The following is an 18082-nucleotide window of genomic DNA, read 5'->3' as shown; positions in this document are numbered from 1 at the left end:
CTTCGGGTTCAGGTGTAACCTGTCCTTTTTGAACAGGTCATACTTCCCCCAGAAGAGATCCCAATTATCCGAGAATCTGAAACCCTGCCCTCTGCACCAGTCTCTGAGCCACGCAGTCATCTGCCTGATCCGACTATTCTTGCCCTCGCTAGCACGTGGCACAGGTAGCAATCCCGAGGTTACTACCCTGGAGGTCCTGCTTCTCAGCTTCCTTCCTAACTCCCGAAATCTCTCTTCAGGACCTCCTCCCTTGTCCTGCCTATGTCATTGGTACCAACATGTACCAAGACAACTGGCTGCTCGGCCTCTCCCTTCAGAATATTCTGGACCCGATCCGAGACATCCCGTACCCTGGCACCTGGGAGGCAACACACCATGCGGGTATCTCTGTCAGGCTCACAGAATCTCCTGTCCGTTCCCCTGACTATGGAATCCCCATAGTCACACACATGATAGTGAATAAATCCCATGGGGCTGACCAAGTGTATCCTGTGAGAAGCTAGTGAAGAAATTGATGTTCCTTTGGCTTAGACTTGGGTCTGCCATAAGTGTAGTTGCAGGTAGCTCGTCTTGTGACATTTTTAAAGAAGTTTTGCAAGGACAAGCTAGGGAAACCCAGGCAAGGGTCTGGAAGGGATCTATCTGTATTTTGAAGTGGAATGACTGATTAGCAATAATCAGCATGTTTGTGCATGGGAAATTGCAACTGAGTTTTTTTTTAAAAAGCTCCTGCATTTTTAAATCATGAGGGTCATAGATAAGATGGATTGTCACAATTCTTTTTCCAAGGCTAGGAAAGTCTAAAACTGGAAGGCATATGTTAGAGGAGAGAAAGGGGAAATTTCAAAGGGGACCAGAGAGGTAAAGTTTTCACGCAGTGTGATGGATATATGGAGCATGCTGTCAGAGGTAGGAATGATATTTGGAACATTTGGATAGCTGGATGAATAGGAAATGTTTAGAGATTTATGGGCTAATTGCAGCCAAATAGGAATAGCTCAGGAAGACACATTGGTTATTGTGGACAGGTTAGGCCAAAGGGCCAATTTTCACACTGTGTAACTCAATGATTTTTATCTCTGCGTCTGCCCGTGTTCTTTAAAATCACGGCCAGATGTTCTACTTTACTAATTGTTGTGTCATACATTCCTTTCTTTTTTTGAGTGAAGATCTTTTCTATTAATGTTACTTTCTTTTCCATTAATGTTATTTTGTTAATGGATGCACAGAGTGATTAACACAATAAAATCACTTTTGTTTATGTGCAGGTGACATTTTCAGAATCGCAAGTGCCCTCTAACTCTGAATTTCAATCAGAGCCTGTTGAGGGCCGAAAAATCAGCAGAGTTATTAAAACGACAGTAATCCATGGAGACAGAGTGGAAAAACATATTGGGGACCCCAAGCTGGCCTCTGACCTTCCATCTGCCAAAGATGATTTCAATATGGTATGATATTTTCAAGTCCTCGGTGGAGAATTTTATTCCAAGTAGAATCTTGGCAGGAGTCATTTATCTACATTATATAGGTATTAGAGATACAGTGTAGAAATGAATGCACAAAATAATGGTTAGAAAATTATTGCCATACATACAAAATGCTGGAGGAACTCAGCAGGCCAGGCAGCATCATTTTTACCATTTTTACATAGATGCTGCCTGGCCTGCTGAGTTCCTCCAGCATTTTGTGTGTGTCGCTCGAATTTCCAGCATCTACAGATTTTCTCTTGTTTGTGGTTAGAAAATTATTTAATGGGCAAAAACAGAAAATAAAAATAAATGGATATTATGTTTTTATGGAATATTTGATAAACCAGGGGCTGTAAGTTTACTGTGGGTAGTGGAAATATGATTTTGGTTATCATCAGATTAGTTATCTTTTTAAATAGTGTAGCAGGTACTGTATGTGGGTGCAGGAAGGCTACTCTGTTTCTAACTGGTCTGATTGAATAAATAATTTTCAGTTTGATAATTGTTACTATTAGGGTGCATCTATATTTTTCATTGAGGTCTCAGCTTTTATATCAAACTAAAGGACAAACTTTAATGGCAATGCATAGCAAATGTGAAATTAAGCTTTGAGGAGAACCCATTTCTCAGTGTATTAACCCACGTGCAACTAATGCAATTTCCATTCTCACCTTCTGTCATCTATAGCCAGGCTGTAACCTTCTTATCCTCCTAACTCACCCCATTCGCTCCCACCTTTATCCTTCAAGAGTCCTCTGTTCTTCCTGACTTCCCTAGACCCTCCAATTCCTGAAGGATCCCCAAGGTCCAGCACCCTGCATGGCAATTTCCTTCCCCTTCTTATGGGCATTTGCCTAATTGAGAGCTCTAATCCTTGGTGTCAGTTCTTGAGGACAGTAGCCCCACTGACATCACCCACCCCCTGAATAAAAGAGTTGTAACCCAAGGCTCGTAGACCAGCTTGTTTCGTTAGCTAACTTTGCTGACAGCCATGTGACTCAGCGGTGCGAAGGCCACTTTTCATAGGCAATATACGTCTAGGGTTGGTATGATTTGGGGTTCAACCAGACAGGAACGTCAGGATGTTCTGATTAAAGAACCTTGATTTGAGGGAATGCTGTGTAAATACTGCCATACACAATTATTGGAACACCAGCAAAAAATCATAAAGAAAGTGTATTTACCACATTTACAGTTACAGAAAAAAGAAAAGATAAACAGAAAGGCCCATTACAGTTGAACCAGTCCATGATGGAGCTCATTTCTGGAGTAGTCGGAGGTGTATCACTTTACTCATATGCTGGGCCCATGGTCTGCGTGAAAGCACCCACCACAGCCCGAACTTCCCTCAAAGGCCATCTTGAATAAACTGGCTCTCTTAGGAGTATTGGCCCTTCTTCCTTGGAGCCATTCATCTGCATAAAGTACTTCTTGCAATGGGGACTCTCCTTCCAATGGCATTCACCAGCATCTTCTCTTTTGCACCACTCCGCAGCTCCCGCCAAAAGGACCCCAAACCAGGCTACTGCCCTTCAGAATTCTCTTCCCACCCAGCTCTCAAGAACCTTCTCTACGTCCCACAATCCCGATTGGCTGACATAACATTACTAAGTTGGACAACAGGGCCTATCTTTAGCCAAAACCAAAACATTCCTACCAACAGGACAATAGACAATAGGTGCAGAAGTAGACCATTCGGCCCTTCGAGCCTGCACCGCCATTCTGAGATCATGGCTGATCATCTATTATCAATACCTGGTTCCTGCCTTGTCCCCATAACCCTCGATTCCCCTATCCATAAGATACCTATCTAGCTCCTTCTTGAAAGCATCCTGAGAATTGGCCTCCACTGCCCTCTGAGGCAGCGCGTTCCACACCTCCACAACTCTCTGGGAGAAGAAGTTCCTCCTCAACTCTGTCCTAAATGACCTACCCCTTATTCTTAAACCATGCCCTCTGGTACTGGACTCTCCCAGCATCTGGAACGTATTTCCTGCCTCTATCTTGTCCAATCCCTTAATAATTTTATATGTCTCAATCAGATCCCCCCTCAATCTCCTTAATTCCAGCGTGTACAAGCCCAGTCTCTCTAACCTCTCTGCATAAGACCGGACATCCCAGGAATTAACCTAGTGAACCTACGTTGCACCTCCTCCACAGCCAGGATGTCCTTCCTTAACCCTGGAGACCAAAACTGCACACAATACTCCAGGTGTGGTCTCACCAGGGCCCTGTACAAATGCAAAAGGATTTCCTTGCTCTTGTACTCCATTCCCTTTGTAATAAAGGCCAACATTCCATTAGCCTTCTTCACTGCCTGCTGCACTTGCTCATTCACCTTCAGAGACTGATGAACAAGTACTCCTAGATCTCTTTGTATTTCTCCCTTACCTAACTCCACACCATTCAGATAATAATCTGCCTTCCTGTTCTTGCTCCCAAAGTGAATAACCTCACACTTATTCACATTAAACGCCATCTGCCAAGTTTCTGCCCACTCACCCAGCCTATCCAAGTCACCTTGAATTCTCGTAACATCCTCATCACATGTCACACTGCCACCCAGCTTAGTATCATCAGCAAACTTGCTGATGTTATTCACAATGCCTTCCTCTAAATCATTGACACACTGCTTTTCCGGAAAACTGGTAAAATAAAATACCTCACAGCATAGCAGCAGAAATCTTAAACAGGGCATTACAGAGATCCACCTTTGCTCAAGTTCCTAAATGTGCACTCCTCTGTCTTTGACCTCTTTATTAACATGGTTTCTATTAACCAAAATCTAAACCAATGATAGTTTTATACATTGCTATCAAATTGCCTCTCATTTCTTTTGCTTCAAGGATACTCGCCCCAGCCTCTCCATTCTAACATTTTAGTTGAAATCACTCATCTCTGAAACCATTCACGTAAGTCTTTTTTGCACCATGTGATGGGCTAAGTTGATCAGACCCAAACTACTCGAGTGTCCAGGTGATGTGGTAGTAAGCATATAAGCATGACAAAGTAACATAAGCCTAACTCATTACCATAAAATTGAAAGCATTAATAATCCACACAAAATACACATGGTAAGTCGCACCACTTGATTGTCACTGTTGTCGAAGGAACACCAAATTCCAACTCACTCATAAAACTACCCCAGGTCCTAGGCAGTCCAAAGAACCCAGAGAAAGATACCCCAATAAATATGGGTTCCATAAACGTAGAGCAACGTACAGAGACAGACAAACTCTTTGATCTTTTGTTGTCATGCCATCATGCCATTAATTGAGCCTGGTTTCTTTCACTCAAACAATGCATGTTCGTTAACACAGTGTTCAACATGCCCTTATAAATAAATTAGACACTTTAATGGTCACTCCTTATCCATCAGTCCACCAATGTTGTAAGTAATGTTTCCTTAGCTATAAAAGAACATTAATATTACATAAAGCAATAAGACTGAAAGCAAATAATCAAATAAACCAATTTGACAGGCGCTGAGAAAGAATCCAACCAAGCTCTCAGTAACCAACAGACATTGAAACATTGACAGGCACCCTCATGTTAATGGTGCCTGAGATGAAGAAAGAATCCACCTGCTGTCAACAAAATTAACAAACCTACAGTCTTCACCTTGTACAGGCACTCTACATGCTGTGACCTCACAAAGAGTTAAATTGTCATTTTGAATGTTCAGACATTCCTGCGTACATACATCTATTGATGCTTCTAGACACATCTTCAGTGGTGTTCCTGGAATCATTGGGTGTTTCGGGTCTTTCAACATCATACACCCTCCTCCAGGTGACCCAGCCGGGGCTGATCAGACCCCAGTTTGTGTCCAGATGGCTAGCTACTAATGACTCCATGGCTTCCCTCTTTTGAGCCACAGCCATCTTGAGGCCCTCTCTGCCGCATCGGTGGTACTGTGGATGGCTCTCCTCTTCCTCTCTCCCTTGATGCCCAAAATGCTGGAGACTCTAACTAAAGAACGGGCTACGAATCCCCTACAACCAACCTCCACTGGGAGACACCTCGCTCTCCATCCAGCCTGCTGACAGTTGCTGACCAGTCCTGCGTACTTGGAGAGCTTCCTTTCAAAGGCCTCCTCCAAGCTATCTTCCCATGAGACTGTCAGCTCCAGCAGCACCACTTGCTTAGTCGACTCAGACACTAGGACAATGTCTGGTCGCAGGGTGGTGGCTGCGATATGGTTGGGGAACTTCAGCTGCCCTTCGAGGTCCACTAACAACTGCCAGTCCCTTGCAGAGATCAGAATGCCTGCAGATGTTCTTTTGGCAGGTATTGGCTGCTCCCCAGCTCTGACAAAGGCAATGGTCTGCTTGGAGGGTCGGGACCGCTTCGCCCACTCTACTCCTGCGCTGACGGCTTCGGCGATGGTCTTCAGGACCTGATCATGCCTCCACCTGTACCGTCCCTCATCAAGTGCCCTTGCACAACCGCTGAGGACGTGCTCCAGGGTTCCTCGCTTGGAGCACAGTGGGCACGCAGATGACTCTGCCTTGCCCCATGTGTGCAGGTTTGATGGGCTCGGAAGCACATCGTACACTGCCTGGATGAGAAATTGGATGCGGTGTGGTTCGGCTTTCCAAAGATCAGCCCAGGTCACTTTCCTCTCAACCTCATTCTCCCATCTTGTCCAAGCTCCCCGTTGCTTCATTCCCACCGCCTTGCAGGCTTTCATCTCCTCCACTACTGCTCTCACCTCCTCCTGAACTAGACGACGCCTTTCCTTCCCTCTGGTGTCCATTTGGGGAGTTGGAAAGGATCCTAGCCCAGCTCGGCCTCGTGCGACCACTCCCACCAGCCTCCTGTGACGCAGCCTCGCCTCTGCCTCCTGAACAGCTTCCTCTGCCCTCCGCTTCCTGCCAGTACTTACTTGGATCTCTGCTCTAGCCACCTTCAGGTCACTTGAGTCCCTATATTGTAGCACTTCTCTGGCTCTTGTTACCTTGAATTCTTCCTCCAAGGATTTGAACGGTAGTTGCAGTTTGTTGTGGTGTCCATAGAGTACGATGCTGCTCAGGCTCTTTGGCAGCCCCAGCCATCTCCTGAGGTGGTTGCTAACCCTCCTTTCTAAGATTTCGACTGTCGAAATCGGAACTGCATAGACAAGGAGGGGCCACAGGATTCTGGGAAGAATGCCATGCTGATACACCCAGGCTTTAAACTTCCCAGGTAGGCCAGACTTGTCACAAAGAGTTAAATTGTCATTTTGAATGTTCAGACATTCCTCCAATATTTTACAAAGTTTAACATAATGCACATCGTCTACAAGGTCTTCACATGCTCACTAAAGCCTTTAATCAAAATTGGTTATTATAGTAAACAAGAGAAAATCTGCAGATGCTGGAAATCCAAGCAACACACACAAAATGCTGGAGGAACTCAGCAGGCCTCAAAATGGAAAAGAATTGAACTGAATTGAATTGACTTTATTTCTTACATCCTTCACAAACATGAGGAGTAAAAATCTTTACGTTACATCTCCATCTAAATGTGCAATGTGCAATCATAGTAATTTATAATAAATAGAACAGTCAATGTAACATAGAGATACATTCCAATCAGCATGGGTTAATCAGTCGGATGGCCTGGTGGAAGAAGCTGTCCCGGAGCCTGTTGGTCCTGGCTTTTATACTGTTTCCCGAATGGTAGCAGCTGGAACAGTTTGTGGTTGGGGTGATCCTTCTCACACCTGTCTTTGTAAATGTCCTGAATCATGGGAAGTTCACAACTGTAGATGTGCTGGGCACAATAGTTGTGACTCAGTCAATGTCCCAATGCATTACAAGTACAGCATAGCCTGATGCTTTTGTACTCCATGCAAGGAGAATGTGTTTCACTAAGCACTCTCTAAACACACTCATTACCACTTTCAAGAATTTATGCAGAAAAATACAAAGGTCTTTCTGTTCCAGAATGCCCTTTAAAATTGTGTTATTTAGTGTCTATTGTCTCTACTAATTCTTTCCGCCAAGCTACATTACTTCACACTTCTCTGAATTAACTTATACAATATCTATGCCATTTATTACTGTTCTTCATTTTCCTTTCTTAAGTCTATTTCATAGTCATAGAACACAGAAACAGCCTTTCAGCCCATCTAGTCTGTGTCAAAGTATTAATCTGCCTAGTCCCATCAACCTGCACCTGGACCATAGAATTCCATACCCATTCCGTCAATGTATCGACATAAACTTCAGAATCAGAATCAGGTTTATTATCACCAGGATGTGACGTGAAATTTGTTAACTTAACAGCAGCAGTTCAATGCAATACATAATATAGAAGAAGAAGAAAATTACAGTATATGTATATTGAATAGGTTAAGAATTATGCAAAAAAAAATATTAAAAAAGTGAAGTAGTGTTCACGGGTTCAATGTCCATTTAGGAATCAGATGGTAGAGGGGAAGAAGCTGTTCCTGAATCGCTGAGTATGTGCCTTCAGGCTTCTGTACCTCCTACCTCACGGTAACAGAGAGAAAAGGGCATGCCCTGGTGTTAGAGGTCCTTAATAATGGATGCTGCCTTTCTGAGACACCGCTCCTTGAAGATGTCCTGGGTACTTTGTAGGCTAGTACCCAAGATGGAGCTCACTAAACTAACAACCCTCCGCAGCTTCTTTCGGTCCTGTGCAGTAGCCCCTCCATACCAGACAGTGAAGCAGCCTGTCAGAATGCTGTCCATGGTACATCTATCGAAGTTTTTGAGTGCATTTGTTGACATGCCATATCTCGTCAGACTTCTAATGAAGTATAGTCGCTGTCTTGCCTTCTTTATAGCTGCATTGATATGTTGGGACAACACATATGAAAGTTGCTGGTGAACCCAGCAGGCCAGACAGCATCTCTAGGAAGAGGTACAGTCGATGTTTCGGGCTGAGGCCCTTCGTCAGGACTAACTGAAGGAAGAGCTAGTAAGAGATTTGAAAGTGGGAGGGGGAGAGGGAGATCCAAAATGATAGGAGAAGACAGGAGGGGGAGGGATGGAGCCAAGAGCTGGACAGGTGATTGGCAAAAGGGATATGAGAGGATCATGGGACAGGAGGCCCAGGGAGAAGAAAAAGGGGGAGGGGGGGAAAACTCAGAAGATGGGCAAGGGGTATAGTCAGAGGGACAGAGGGAGAAAAAGGAGAGAGAGAGAAAGAATGTGTGTATATAAATAAATAACGGATGAGGTACGAGGGGGAGGTGGGGCATTAGCGGAAGTTAGAGATGTCAATGTTCATGCCATCAGGTTGGAGGCTACCCAGACGGAATATAAGGTTTTGTTCCTCCAACCTGGGTGTGGCTTCATCTTTACAGTAGAGGAGGCCGTGGATAGACATCTAATTTTTTGAGTATGTGACTAAACACATTGATGAAGGTAGAGCAGTAGATGTGTGTGTGGATTTCAGCAAGGCATTTGACAAGGTACCACATGCAAGGCATATTGAGAAAGTAAGGAGTCATGAGATCCAAGGGGAAACTGCTTTGTGGATCCAGAACTGGCTTGCCAACAGAAGGCAAAGAATTGTTGTAGATGGGTCATATCCTGCATGGAGGTCGGTGACCAGTGGTGTGCCTCAGGGATCTGCTCTGGGACCAGTACTCTTCGTGATTTTTATAAATGACCTGGATGAAGAAGTGGAGGGAGGGGTTAGTAAATTTGCTAATGACACAAAGGTTGGGGGTGTCGTGGATAGTGTGGAGGGCTGTCAGAGGTTACAGCAGGACATTGATAGGGTGCAAAAATGGGCTGAGAAGTGGCAGGTGGAGTTTAATCGAGATAAGGGTGAGGTGGTTGAGTTTGGTAGGTCAAATATGATGACAGAATATAGTATTAATGATAACACTCTTAGTAGTGTGGAGGATCAGAGGGATCTTTCAGGTCTGGGTCCATAGGACGCTCAAGGTTGCTGCACAGGTTCACTCTTAACCCATCTAGTGCTCGTCTTACCCAACTTCAGTGGAAAAAGAACTTGCTTGCATTTACCCTATCAATTCCCCTGATAATTTTATACACCTCTATCAAATCTCCCCTCATTCTCCTATGCACTTTCGGGTAGATGGAGCTCGTCAGCTTGGGAAGGCAGTCCATCTAAGAGAGGGAACACTCTGATTTCAAACCTCTGCTGCCTTGCGGCCATACCCACTCATGGGAAATGCTTTGGGAGTAAACCCTGAGGACAAATCCGGAGCTGGAGTCCCTAAGGCAGTCCAACATTGCCTTCAACCTTGTTCTGGCAATTCCTGCGACGACACTGGTGCCAAGCTGTATGGGCCCTTACCCTTCCCTTAGACAACATCGGTGTCGTGGAGAGGGGAGACTTGCTGCATGGGCAACTGCTGGTCTTACATACAACCTTGCCCAGGCCTGTGCCCTGGAGAACTTTCCAGGCACGGATCCATGGTCTCGCGAGACTAACGGATGCCACCAATCTCCTATGCACTGAGGAGTAAAGTCCTAACTTATTCAACCTATCCCTATAAGTCGTGCCAACAAACTGCACTCTTTCAATCTTGTTGATAAATCTCCTGCAGGTCGGTGACTAGAGCTGTGCACAATATGCAATATACTCGTTGAAGTTGTATAGGACTCTTACACTATTTCCCATCTATGTGTTTGACTTCTCAAAGGGCATTCCTGTCTTCAACTCAATAAAAGCTTCTTTAATTAATATTGCCATCTAACTCATTTATTCTTCCATTTCTTTATTTTCTGAAAATCTTGAATCAATGCTGTGCTCATTTGTTTTAAGATGTATTTCAGTTTCTGAAACATTGACATAATACCATGCAGCTATATACTTGCACCTCATCTCCCTTATTAACCACATATACAGGCATTACAAACCTGATTTTTTATTCCTTGTCTCTTACTCTCTTTACCTCTGAAGGTAATTATACCCATTTTGAGAACTGCACTATTTTCAAAACATGGCAAGATTTCAGGAGCAGGTAGCTAGCAAATAAGCAGGTAGATAGCAAATCCTGCATTGTATTCTCAATTTCTTCATTTATAAATTTAAGATATTTTTCTGTAATATTTATAGTTATGAAAAATGGTTTAGATCATTGATTTATCACAGCATCCAGGATCTTTTGTTGTACATGAGGCTTGATGAAGCCCTGCCCCCTGTTCTTTTTGGAATACAATGTGGTCAACCCAATTCTTCTGAGAGCCAGAAGTTTTACTTCAATGCAATTGAATCTTCCACAAATCATCTCAGTGATGGGAATGCTGGAAGTCCAGTGGAGAAAACAGGAGTTTGAAAACTGGAGGAAGAATTCAGTGGTGGCAGGGAAGCAAAATTAAGCTGCAGTTAAGTGTCACCCGAGGAAAACAGATAGTCAACATTTCCGTTTGAGACTCTGAACCAGAACTCCGCAGATGCTGCTTGATCTACTTAGTTTATTTCTTTAGGATTGTGGATTTTTGTTTATTTTCAGTTTGTTCACATTAATGCATCATTGTTAGTAGCTGTTTTATATGTCTATGCTGTTTCCATTTTGCCTAGGCTCTTAGTTTCGCAGGGAACCAAGGAAGGGTACACATTCCAAATGTAGTTCAGAGAGAGTTTGTAAAAGAGGATGGATCTGTTATTAAAAGGTTTGAATACCCTCCACTGTCCTTGTGTTTTCTGCATTCGCCTTACTAACCAGCTAATACATAGTTGGACTGTCTTTTCATCTTACGATGTGTGGCCAAGTGGTATTGGTGGGGGGATGGTATACTGTGCTTTCATTTAACATAATGCACACAGTGTACAGCATCAGTTAATTTGAGTGACTTTACGGAAGTTGCATGGAGCTATTTGAATCTTGCTTACATGTTTTAAATTTGTATTGTTTGGGTGTGAAATTTTGCCATGACCCAGCTGAAAACCCATTGTCAAATAATAATTGCAATATTGAGTAACCTGTCCTTGAAACCTTACAGGCTGAGTACATATGCAATGCATGAACTCTTAAATTTTTATTGTCCTGGATAAACTATGACTGTGTTTGCTGTTTATAGTGATAATCCATGCAATCCAGAATTTTCTGTTTATTTTCAAGTAGTATGGACATCATTATTTTCCTTTCTTGTTCTTAATTTACTAACGATTACCTGTGAAGAATATTTCAGGCCTCTCTTTGCTCTCTGAATTTCCTTCTGTGCAATTTCCCATATGATCAAATGATAGCAACATTCTGAGTAGTGATGTGCCACATTTCATCAAAAGAGCTTACTTGAGGACTAAACTTTGTCCTTTCCATGAATACTGTACCTTCAAATATATAGAATTGTAGTCCACTGACACTTCCATCAACTGGCCAGTTTAATTTGTTAAAATGACATCAATTATAGACCTTTCTCTGGCAGGACCATCTACATATTGTCTCAAAAATCACCTTCAACATCCTGAAGAAATTCTACCCCGTCTTATCCCCTGTACACTATCGCCATGCTGTTCAACTCCCCCATTGCGATAGCCATATTGCTTTTGCATCTTTCTGTGATTGCTTTAAATATTTGTTCTCTAATTCCTGTGGACTACTGGGGGACCTAAAGTCCAACCCCAGCAATATGATCGCCCCTCTCTTAATTCTAAATTCTATTCCATATGTCCTCATTGGAAAATGCTTTCAGATTATCATCTCTACATACTCCCGCAATGCTGTCAGTAATCAGCAGCGTGACTTCCTTCCTCTTTTACATGCCATTCTATCACACCTGAAATTTTGATATCCTTAAACATCGAGACGCAAGTCCAAATCCTACCCTTCACACACATTTTGTGACTGCAATGATATATTCCACTCTCTAAGTTTATCTGACTTACCTATCAGGCTGTTTACATTAAAGAAAATGTATTTGACCCGACCAGGCACACTCCCTGCCTTCTCCCATATCCTCTTGAGACAAGGCTGTGACCTGAAACATTGATCCATACTTCCACCGATGATCCATAACCCACTAAGTTCCTTCAACAGTTTGTTTATTTTTGCTTCTGTAGACTATTGTGTCTTCCTTAAGACCGTAAAACATAGGAGCAGAATTAGGCCATTCAGCCCATTGAGTCTGCTCCACCTGCCTTCTTGCCATATCCATTGATGCCTTGACCAATCAGGAAACTATCACTTTCCACCTTAAATATACCCATGGACTTGAATCATCTTCACGGACGTTCTCTGGATTCCCTCCAAAGACAACACATTCTCTCTGAGGTATGGGGCCCAAAACCATTGACAATACCCCGTACAGCCTGACTAGTGTCTTAGAAAGCCTCAGCTTTATCTCCTTGCTTTTATATTCTATTCCCCTTGAAATAAATGCCAACATTGAATTTACCTTCTTTATCATAGACTCAACCTGTAATTTAACCTTCTGGAAGTCTTGCAGGAGGACTCCTAATTCCTTCTGCACCTCTGATGTTTGAACTTCTTCCCCATTTAGATAATAGTCTGCATTATTGTTCCTTTTGCCAAAATACAGTATCATGCATTTCCCAACACTGTATTCCAACTGTCACATTTTTGCCCATTCTTCCAATTTGTCTAAGTCCTGCAGCAATTGTATTGCTTCCTCAGCACTACCTACCCCTCCACCTATCTTTATATCATCCACAAACTTTGCCACAAATCCATCAATTCCACTATTTAAAATTATTGACAAACAATGTGAAAAGTAGTGGTCCCAATACTGACTCCTGAGGAACACCACTAGTCATTGGCAGCCGGCCAGAAAAGACTCCCTTTATTCTCATTCACTGCTTCCTGCTTGCCAGCCATTCCTCTATCCATGCCAGTATCTTTCCTCTAACGCCATAGGATATTGTTAAGCAGCCTTATGTGTGGCACCTTATCAAATGCCTTCTGAAAATCCAAGTAAATAACATCTACCGTCTCTCCTTTATCCATCCTGCTTGTTACTTCCTCGAAAAACTCCAACAAATTTGTCAGGCAAGATTTCCCGTTAGTCTCCAAGTACCTTGAAACCTCATCCTTAATAATAGACTCCAACCCTTTCCCAGTCTCTGAGGGTAGGCTAACTGGCCTATAATTTCCTTTCTTCTCCCTTCCCCCCTTCTTAAAGAGTGGAGTGACATTTGCAATCTTCCAGTCCTCTGGGACCATGCCAGAATCAAGTGATTCTTAAAAGATCATGACCAATGTATCCATTATCTCTTTAGCGACATCTCTGGGACGTAGTCCATCTGGTCCAGGTGACTTATCCACCTTAACACCTTTCAGTTCATCCATCACTTTTTCCTTTGTAATAGCAATGGCACTGACTCTTGCTCCTTGAGACTCACGGACCTCTGGAATACTGCTGTTCTCTTCCAGAGCGAAGACAGGCGCAAAGTTCCCATAACGCTCATCTGCCATTTCTTTGTCCTCCATTACTACCTCACCAGCATCATTTTTCAGTGGTTCAATATCAACTCTCACCTCAGTTTTACTCTTTATATAACTGAAAAAAACATATAGTATCCTGCTTAATGTTATTGGCTAGTTTGCCCATCATTTCCTTACAGCTTTTGTAGTTGCCTTTTATTGGATTTTAAAAGCTTCCCAATCATCCAACTTCACATTCACTTTTGCTACCTTTGCTTTTATGCAGTCCTTAACTTCCCTCATCAGCCACAGTTGCCTAGCCCTGCCATTTGAGAACTACTTCATCTGTGGGACATATCTATCTTGCATTTTGTGAACTATTCCCAGAAACTTCAGCCACCTCTGCTCTACCGTCATCCCTGTTAGTATCCTCCTCTAATCCACCTGGACAAGCTCCTCACTAATGCCTCTGTAATTCCCTGCAAGGATATTGGACCCTCCCAATTTAGATGTAACCAGAGTAACAACTGTGAAGCTACAGAAAAAGACATATGCTACCAGAATATGTCTGGCTTAGTTACTTCTATTGAACTATTCAAAAAATTGCTTTAAATAGGTGTGCCATTTCTGGAGACACAAGGGACTACAGATGTTGGAATCTGGAGCAACAGACCATCTGCTGAACGAACTCGCCTTTCCTTTCTCCCACAGAGACTGCTCAATACACAAAGTTCTTTCAACGCACACAAAAAAATGCTGGTGAACGCAGCAGGTCAGGCAGCATCTCTAGGAAGAGGTACAGTCGACGTTTCAGGCCGAGACCCTTCGTCAGGACTGGTCGACGATAAGACCTGACGAAGGGTCTCAGCCTGAAACGTTGACTGTACCTCTTCCTATAGATGCTGCCTGGCCTGCTGCGTTCACCAGCATTTTTTGTGTGTGTTGCTTGAATTTCAAGCATCTGCAGATTTCCTTGTGTTTGAGTTTTTTCAACAGATCGTTATGTTGCTATTTCAGTAGCAGGGCATGGTTTGAGTTGTCTGTTCATCACGAGGGAAATAGTAAAGCATTACTTGCAATTCACATTTTTGCCATTTCAATGAGATGACCCTTTCAATTTCTATCCTGTATTTTTCTTTTTGAAGTTCTAAAATATAGGACTAAATATTTATCATTATTTATTCCAATAAACTTCTGTGCAATTGGAGTAGTGGTGTTAGTTTCCGGCTTGAGTGTTAATAGTCTTTAAAGCTCAGCAAAGTGTCCATTTAGAAATCTCTGATCTTTTCTTTTACTGTGGTTCTCAGCTTTTTTTTGTATTGCTCCTTCAGTTTTTTCTCTCCTTGACTGGGATTCTTCACTTTGTCTTTTCCTTTGCCTTGGTCCATTTTCTTAGGGCGACCATGAGTAAAGCCAGCACACAGAAGAAGACTGTGGTGAAAGATCAGGAAGGGAAGCATGTGCATGAAGAACAGCTGGAGGACGTACCTGAAGCACTTCAGAAAGATGACCTGAAATATGACCTACAGCAACTTCTTGATCGCTTTTGTTGTGAGGACTGGAAACAGGAAGAAAACTAAATAACTCAAATTGTGCATATCTGTTGTATTATAACTACGCAGTTTGCTCACATGAAAAAATCATATTATTATCATTTCCATCTGAAAATGCTGGCGTAACTGTGTGGAAAGCTTAGATCTGAATTAACCCTTTCACCGTGCATAAGTAAGTTTGTGACCAAAGATGGCATCCAAATCTTGGATGACTAATACTGTTTGAACATTAGATCTTCCTGAATTGGCTGTTTTAGGAACATGCTAAAGTTGCTTCCAATAAACTACTGGCAACAATGTCAATATCCAGAAAATACTTCAGCCACAGGCCTCTTCCCATTTTCTGTCACAGAAGGACTTACCAAAATAAATGTGTAAATAGCAGAAGTGTTTTGGCTTGTGAAACCAAGACACTGCCTACCTTGACTACAATGTTGCCACCAAACACATGGTCCTTTCTTCATTGTTGAATTAAGTCTGACTAAATGTCGCCATAGTAACAGAACATGGGTGTGCAGGCCTAGTACGGCGCACGTAAGAATCTTACAGTCCCTCAAAGATTTACAGAGCTTAGTAAATATGCTAGCACCTGTATTGGACATTTCGCTATTAATTGCATTAGTATGAATTAATGAGTGGGTGTGGCAAGCTCCATTTGATGTGCATTCATGCTGCCATACTTGTTTCCAGAAATTCACAACTTTCTTCACTGCTTTCACCAACCCATTAGTCTTGTATCTGTGATCTCGTACTTTCTACTGGCACCTGCACTGTAGATAACTGGAATTGAGATGAACCTAACAAAACACAAAGACAACAAACAGAATCTTTTGGTTATTTCAGCATTATATAACAAGACTGGCTTCTTTTTGTACATGCATGTAGTATTTATAGCTGTTGTAATCATCTATATGCTTGTTTAAACATCTTTGCAATGGGGAAATGTTTCAGCTCGCTGTCTCAACATAAGAAGTCAAACAACAAAAAAAAGGAACCGAAAATGATAATTATGTGGTATTTTAATTGTTCCAGTCTACCCTCAATGTATTCATAAGATTTTATTTTAATTTTTTTTAAGTTATTCTAGTTCAGAAACTTGTCAAAATGAGGACAATATTCACTGAGTGTTCAGCAAGTTAAATAAATCAGTCTATTATTTACTCCTTGAATCAGTGCAGGCAGAATATCAGTTCTGTTATGTCAGTGTCAAGACCTGTACTGACTGGCGATTTAAAAGAAAACAACAGAAAGAATGTGTAACTGCTCTGGCTATGCCATGTGGTGTTAATTGCAGCGCAGATGATGTCTCTGTAATTACATTTTGGTTTATACCTTTTTATTTTTTTGCTGTGTAATCAAAGAACTTCAGAACCGTGAGAAGAAGTGTATTTTAATTTAATGAATCAGCATCTTGTTCCCATGGTGATAACAAATATTGTATATGATATCTATGAGGGCATGTATTAGGATAAAGATAAACGGAAGCAAAATTAAAACACTAACAAATACATACCAATTGCAATGTGTAAAATGGCTGATTTAATTAAAATAAAATGTACAAGTGTTACATGCAAGTTATCTTCTTTTCCTGTGTCGACCCATTGCAATTTTTGTGTTTGTAAATTATGCTGTAGCAGTGACTTTAAAACAAACCAAAACCACTGAGAGACTAAGCACGGGAGTAGGGTTGAAATGTATGATGCGCTCTCCACAAAAAATGAAGTCCTAAGTTGATGAAAATACATTCAATCCTTTAGTGACAAATCAACAGAGACAAACAATTTTGTAATGATGAAACTAAACTAACAATGTAATGAATTAAGCAATCTAAGTGTATTCAAACATACTTAAAGCAAGCATTCTTAAGCATATTTAAACAATAAATTAAGCGGTCAACAAAAAATATCTTTCTGACTGCCTCTGGTTCCAGTGTAGCCTAAAAACTGCACTAAAGACAAGGCATGAGTACGCAGCTATACTCTTGATTTCTACCGTGCCCCAACATAAATGGCAAATTACTCATAATAAACACGTAACACAATACAATGCAGTCGGAGAATAGGTACATGGCTCCTACATCCCAGCCCCTTAATTTTAACACTAGAACTTTTACCCTTCCGCAATGCTTCCGCCCAGCTTCTGGAAAATCAGATCCCTCTTCGATTCTGGTTTTGCCGATGTACAGGCTGAAACGAGACACGGCCATAGTTAAACGGTCCACTGCTGGTCTGACCAATCGGTCTCCATGCTACAGAACTGCTTTAATGACATTGACTGGAACGTCTTCCATGATGAAGATGTCTCCGAGTTCATAAATGGAGTCACTTCCAAGGAAAGCCATCGCTATAACCTGCAACCTGGTCATCTCTGAGGCAGAGGTATGCAAGTGTTTCCAAACAAGTGGACAGTCGCAAGGCTGCAGGACTGGACGGCATCGCAGGGTGAGTACTTAAGATGTGCGCAACACAACTGGCAGGTGTGTTTACTGACATTTTTAATCTCCCCCTCTCCCAGTGTAGAGTGCCCTTCTGCTTCAAATTATCCACCCTTGTCCCTGTATCACAAAAGACCAAGGTAACATGCCTGAATAACTGGTGTCCTGTCACACTCACCTCAATAATAAACTGGTCAAGGATTACATCTGCAGCAAACTGGACCCCCTACAATTCACATACCTACACAACCGATCAACAGATAATGCAATAGCCACTGCTCTACATACCATCCTTACACATCTGGAGAAG

The 18082-nt window shown here is 42.3% G+C and overlaps 1 protein-coding gene across 5 annotated transcripts in view; it reads left to right on the top strand.

Annotated features, from left to right (window-relative positions):
- Positions 1-16905, top strand: part of LOC134344194 (ankyrin-2-like) — a 978678-nt gene extending 961773 nt beyond the window's left edge. For all 5 annotated transcript variants that reach the window (XM_063043600.1, XM_063043603.1, XM_063043602.1 and 2 more), the window contains 3 exons: positions 1269-1448; positions 10983-11074; positions 15182-16905. In XM_063043600.1, the coding sequence (XP_062899670.1) occupies positions 1269-1448; positions 10983-11074; positions 15182-15365 (456 nt within the window). In that variant the 3' untranslated portion in view covers positions 15366-16905. The remainder of the gene's footprint in view (positions 1-1268; positions 1449-10982; positions 11075-15181) is intronic.
- Positions 16906-18082: the final 1177 nt, after the last annotated feature.

The sequence above is a fragment of the Mobula hypostoma genome, chromosome 3 (assembly GCF_963921235.1).
Source record: "Mobula hypostoma chromosome 3, sMobHyp1.1, whole genome shotgun sequence".
In the NCBI taxonomy this organism is placed as follows: domain Eukaryota; kingdom Metazoa; phylum Chordata; class Chondrichthyes; order Myliobatiformes; family Myliobatidae; genus Mobula; species Mobula hypostoma.
The sequence above is the reverse complement of the archived record's forward strand: the minus strand, read 5'-3'. Positions and strand labels throughout refer to the sequence as shown.